The 6,271-nt window shown below is 40.7% G+C and overlaps 1 protein-coding gene across 1 annotated transcript; it reads left to right on the top strand.

Annotated features, from left to right (window-relative positions):
- Positions 1 to 3,178: 3,178 nt before the first annotated feature.
- Positions 3,179 to 5,914, top strand: MKRN3 (makorin ring finger protein 3). Its single transcript, XM_032835934.1, has one exon. The coding sequence runs from the start codon at positions 3,252 to 3,254 to the stop codon at positions 4,779 to 4,781; it is 1,530 nt and encodes a 509-aa protein (XP_032691825.1). The 5' UTR covers positions 3,179 to 3,251; the 3' UTR covers positions 4,782 to 5,914.
- The last annotated feature ends 357 nt before the right edge of the window (positions 5,915 to 6,271 follow it).

The raw sequence follows: 6,271 nt of genomic DNA, 5'->3' as shown, positions 1-6,271 counted from the left end.
GGTGGGGGCCTGAAAACAAAGGCTGCCCTATGACAGCTGCATAAGCTTGGACAGGTTAGAAAATCTCTGTTCCCTCCTGTGTGAGGGAGGAGATGGCACAGTAAAATATTACTTAGAACTTCACTGTCCAATATAGTAGCTATTATCCCTATGCAGCCATTTAAACTATATTTAAAATTAAATTTGGTCACTCAGTCAATCTAGCCACATTTCAAGTGCTCAAGAGCCACATGGGGCTTGGGGCACCTGCGTGGCTTTGTCAGTTGAGCAGCTAACTTTTGATTTAGCTCAGGTCATGATCTCAGGGTCATGAGATTGAGCCCCGTGGTAAAGCCTGCTTAAGATTCTTTTTCATCCTCTCTTTCTCTGCCCCTCCCCCATTTGTGCTGTGCTCCCTGTCTTAAGAAAGAAAGAAAGAAAGAAAGAAAGAAAGAAAGAAAGAAAGAAAGAAAGAAAAGGAAAGAAAGAAAAAAGAGCCATGTGGGGCCAATAGCTATCAAACTAGAATACTGAACAGCACATGCATGAAATCATCACAGAACATTCTAATGGACAGTGCCGGTCTATAAAAAGTGGATCAAATACAAATTAAACACAGTGCTAGGAACATATTACCATTTAACAAAATAATAATTCAAGGTTCGTATGTTTGTGAATCTGTAAAAAGCCTGATATATACAATGGCCTCCTTAATACCCACCACCAGGCTTGTATTGCATGGAGCACCGGGTGTGGTGCATAAACAATGAATCTTGGAACACTGAAAAAATAAAATTAAATTTAAATAAAAGCCAATATATAAACCCACTCTTTATGCTCTAAGTTGTTTTCCTGTGAAAATCTTTGGGGCTGCCAAAGAAATATCCACCAACCAATGCATTTATGAGAGGAAAGAGAATGCAAGTTAGACTTTGGAAGAACTGGCATCCCCAATACAAAACTCAGTAACTATACAAAGAAAAAAAAAATCACCAAGACTTCCTACAGTCATGGTGGAAAACAGCAATATTCTCATAATTACCAAATTAGAAAAAAGTGTTCCTTTTGAAAATATTGAGCTTAGCTCCTATGCCATGAGCAGAGTATCCCCTGATTTCTTTATGTCTTCCTAAATAAAACATGACTTTAATTTCTACAACTTTATTTAGTTTGACTTCTGGGGCAGATAACTTTTTATGTTGTTATAAATGTTATGAATTTTAAATGTTTAAGTGTTATTTAACTTAAATGGAAATACAAGTTTGGTATATTGTATTTCTATCCAATGTCCTTGCTAAATGTGCTTATTAAACTGAATGGTTTATCAGTAATTTTTTTCTCAACTTTTTGCTTTCTCCTACTAATAATTCTTTTACAATTATAACATCTTTTATTTATTTGCTTGCCTTATGGCACTGGCTAGAACTGACAATGATATATTTACTGAACAGCTCAGTTTTTTGTTTTATTTTTTTGCCTATTTATTTCACATGGAAAGCTTTAAAATCTTTCATTTAGGGAATAATTTTTAATTACAGATTTAATTGATGTAACAGTCCAGTATTTGTTTCTTTTTTTCTGCTATTTTTAATAATAGATGTGGCTTTAGAAATAAGACCATTTTGTATAAATATTCACACTTAATGACTAAACCTTGTTTCTGATATCCTCTCATGATTTTTCATGTCTATTATTAATGTAGAGATACCACTTTTTACAATTTCTGATATTATTTGAGGCTTCTTCATTTTTTCTTAATAAATTTAACCAGAAATTTAGGTCTCAATAATCCGTTTAAAGTATTATACTTGATTCATTACCCTTACTTCACATATGTTTTTTTTTTTTTATTAGTTGTTTCAATCTGATTTCTGTGCTACTATACAGATTTTCTCCCATTTTAAAATTTACGCCATAAATTCCAAGAAACTCATTCTGGCAAACAAAATCCAGTAATATATAAAATGATAAAACATTATAACACAGAAAGATTTGTTCCTGGGGGGAGGGAATGGTAAATTAAATATTTGAAAACCTGTCAATGCAAGTAATCACATTAAGAAGATAAAGAGGAAAAATAAGATTATTTCTCAATGCAGAAAACACATGATAAAATTCAGTACACACCCGTCATAAGTACTCTTAGCAAAGGAGGCATTATTATTTCATTTTTAAACTCATCTACTGAAATATATTTGCACAATGACAAAGAGCTCACAGAGAAAATTAAACAGCACCACTTGTGAGCAGAATGATAGAGAACACATTATGAAAGGCAGGGCTGTCACAATACCAGACAAACCTCCCTGAAAGACTGGGGAACAAAGGGCCACCATGAGTTAAGCGGGCAAGAGAAAATAAAAGCCAGGGTCACACAGAGGGCAGTAGCTTATTAAGCTGTGTCAGGATTCTATGAAGTCCGCAGCTTCTGCACAGTGGAAAGGGAGAATTGAAAATCACTACAAACTAAGACATCTGAGAGCACTAAAGCGGCCTCAGATCAGAAGCACTGCCTGCTAAAGCCTTGCCGGCAATGAGCATTCCCAAACTAAGCTTGTAAGAATTTCCTGAATGAAGACCGAAAGAAATCACGTCTTGTCAACAAAAAGCTTTCCACAGTGATAGTCACACGGCTAGAGGGGGAAAAAAAAATCACAAACACACAAAGACCCATGTAGGCATAAAATGGAGTGAACAGGAAAAAAAAAAAAGAAAAAAAAAAAAAAAAAAAAAAAAAAATTACGAAATTCATGAATGAGCTGTTCCAGCATAAACAGTGACCGGCGGGGAAGATTATGATTTTTAAAATAGACATATATGAAAAAACAATAAAGAACAATGTGTCTGAATGAACGCTGGAAGAGATTAAATTAAAACCTCCGAGAGTTGTGATTACGTCCTCCAGAGAAGCCCGCGAGCGAGAGGCTTTGGGATCGGCCAGCTGGCGTGCGGAAGAGCATGGGCAGAGGCCTGGGAAGGGGCGGGGAAGCCCCGACTGCCGAGAACAAAGGAGGTTACGGAACCACGGCACATGCCGTACAGACCGTACAGAACCGATAGAGGAGTGACGTTGCCCTCACCGGAAGTGTCCGCTGCGCCTGCCAGAGAGGAAGTAGGAACCAATAGTCACAGGAAGAGAGCCGGGGAGAGGAAAAGAGATGCACACTTCCTAGACAAGAGACTACGGTGCCGGCTCCGGCTCTCTGGGCCTCAAGCCGAAAGGAAGAGACACCGGGGAAGTTCCGGTACCCTCTGGGGTAGAAGAAGCTGCCATGGAAGAGCCTGCAGCTCCCTCTGAAGCCTCTGAGGCACCTGGGGCATCTACGGGTGCCGAGGCAGCCCGGGAGGGTGCATCTGGGCCTTCCCTCCGCACGCGCCCGGTCTTCCGGCAATTTTCAGCTGCAGGTCCGGCCCCCCTCCGCACGTCACGTCTGAGGCCTGCCCAGGCTGCAGGGGGAGGGGCTGGGCTCAGTCTCCTGCCGGGCCGGAGTGGTGGCAGCTGGACGAAGCAAGTCACCTGCAGGTATTATCTGCATGGGCTTTGCAAGGAGGGGGAGAACTGTCGTTACTCTCATGACCTCTCGGGCCGGCAGGTGGCCAGGGAGGGCCCTGGTCCTGCAGACCAAGGCCCTAGCACGGCTGCGCAAGCTGAGACCCTTCCTCAGGAAGTGGCGGAAGCCCCTCCCGCTGCATCCTCTTGCTCCTTGCCTGTGATTGGTTTGGCTGCTGAAGGGGGTTCCTTTGAAGCTGGGAGAGACAATGCAGGCCTTGAAGCTGCTGGAGGAGCAGGTGCGGAAGGCTGGGAGAATGCCATTGAGTTTGTTCCTGGGCAACCCTACCGGGGCCGCATGTTCCCTGTTGTTCCCAGCGTTCCTCCACAGAGCTCAGTGACTGAGAGGGAACAGATTGCAGTGGGCAGGGGGCCGCCGCTTTGCCGGGATGCTGCAATGGGGCAGTGCTTTCGTGGGGAGAGCTGCATGTATCTCCATGGAGAGATATGCGATATGTGTGGGCGTCAGGTCTTGCACCCTCTGGATCCTGTGCAGAGGGAACACCATATAAAGGCTTGCATTGAAGCACACGAGGAGGATATGGAACTCTCGTTTGCAGTGCAGCGAAGTATGGACAAAGTGTGTGGCATCTGCATGGAGGTTGTCTATGAGAAAGCCAACCCCAGTGATTGCCGCTTTGGCATCCTCTCCAACTGCAACCACACCTACTGTCTTAAGTGTATCCGCAGGTGGAGGACTGACAAACAGTTTGGCAACAGGATCGTCAAGTCCTGTCCACAGTGCAGGGTCACCTCCAACTTTGTCATTCCCAGTGAGTTCTGGGTGGAGGAGGAGGAAGAGAAGCAGAAACTTATTCAGCAGTACAAGGAGGCAATGAGCAACAAGACTTGCAGGTATTTTGCTGAAAGCAGGGGTTTCTGCCCATTTGGAGAGAACTGTTTTTACAAGCACGCAGACCCTGAGGGCCCGGGAGAGGATCCTCAGAGGCAGGGTGCTGGGGAATCCGGTGCTCACTGCAGTCAACTTTTGGAGCCTACTCAGGTGGGAGAGGGTGAGATGCCCTTTAAAAGCGGTAAAAAAGAGCTTGTCATGCTTCGGCTGGCCAATCTGTTGTTTAAGTGTTTTTTTTCACTGGCAGATGATGAGCTTTCTTTCTCAGAGGACCAGTGGGACTTGCTTCATTATGAGCTGGAAAATTTTTTTCAGTTTGAATCTGTGGCATTATGCTGTGGCATGTGGTCTGGTGTGCTAAGGCTCTGCCATCCGCTGTTGCTTGTTTTCTGTTTGTAGTCACATCTATCATTCACAGAGACTATTGAAGCCATTTTTATAAAGCATCCATCTCTGTTTTCTTGTCCATCCCCATTTCAAGGTTATGGTGCTTTACTGTGGTGAACTGTAACAAAAAGTCCTTAAAGTTATTGTTTGATGCAATGAATATTACTGTAGTTTATGGTTTATTTTGTCATCTCTGTTTTCAACAGGATTGACTCAGTTCTAGTCTAGTGTTTACAGAATTTCCACACTCATTTTGAAGTCCCTCAAGAATAAATGTGACAGGGTGAAGGGAGAAGTCTTAACTGAACAAGGAGCTTTTTTGCTACTACAGCCTTAAGAAATGGACCCTCGCAGGGCCTTTGTGGTACAACTGCTCATCTTTGTTGTTTACATGTCTGTTCCTTCCCTCATTCCCCTTCAAGTGCACTCTTGAACATGTGGTTACTTTGTGGTTTTGTGTTTTACTTGACCAGAACCAGGTGTGTATGTTTACATGTTTTTATCCTGTGAAGCTTGATGTGAAATTATTTATATTTGAAAGTATATATTTAATAATTATGTGTATGGATATAAATGTGTATAAAAGTTCTATCATTGAAAATATATATAAAAGATACACCATCATATAATATAGTATCTGGAAGAGCTGGAAGCTGACGGTGAAAAGCTAATAGGATTTGCTGTTGTGTTGAGTGTGAGGTGTGTAAATAATCATTCTGTCCTTTTCGCAGGCTCAGTGGTTAGCATCTAATGAAAACATATTCAAGTGGCTGTGATCAGTTGTAGCAGACACAGATAAAGCATTTACAAATTAAGACATTGGTAATTCCTATGATGGCATTAATAGCTCACTGTGCTATTATACATACAGAAATGTGTGTTCTCATGCTGTTTAGCATAGTATCATTATTCCTTATAACAGCACAATCAGTCCTGAACTCAGATAAACAGTTCCTTGTGTTCAATATTTTGTGGTATCTCTAGAAATTAAAAAAGGGGGCTTTTGACAAAAGTTTTCAATATATAAATGACAAGATTGTAAAAGATAGTAGAATAACAAAAGTATTGAAACCAGTTGTAATATAAGAATGGAAAGATTAAAAAAGTGAAATATATAAAGGGACAAAAACTAAATACAGTAGTGATCATAAGAATATAACACATTACACTATCAGGTTAAATGGATATGGCTTAAAAACTAACAGTCCAAGATTATCAGGCTTGATTAAAATTAAAATTAAATCATAAGCTGTTTAAAATACACAGCTACAACATAAGAATTCAGAAACATTAAAAGTAATAGGATGAAAAAATTAAGTAGCAATCCTGTGACTTCTGCAATAGATGAAGTTGATATTAAGGATAAACACATTGCTGGAGATAAGTTAGTATATAAACATTAAATTATAATTTACCTGGAAGATAGAACTTTTCCAATTTTGTATTCATTTAATAACACAGCATCAGATATACAAATAAATAATTGATAAGAAAAATACAAA

This window comes from Lontra canadensis, unplaced genomic scaffold, assembly GCF_010015895.1.
Source record: "Lontra canadensis isolate GAN:19392208 unplaced genomic scaffold, GSC_riverotter_1.0 scaffold89, whole genome shotgun sequence".
In the NCBI taxonomy this organism is placed as follows: domain Eukaryota; kingdom Metazoa; phylum Chordata; class Mammalia; order Carnivora; family Mustelidae; genus Lontra; species Lontra canadensis.
Note: the sequence above shows the minus strand (reverse complement) of the source record. Positions and strands in the feature narration are given on the sequence as shown.

Bases quoted from the DNA above. Each gene is read 5' to 3' on its own strand.
- MKRN3 (XM_032835934.1), top strand. From the start codon at position 3,252: ATGGAAGAGCCTGCAGCTCCCTCTGAAGCCTCTGAGGCACCTGGGGCA.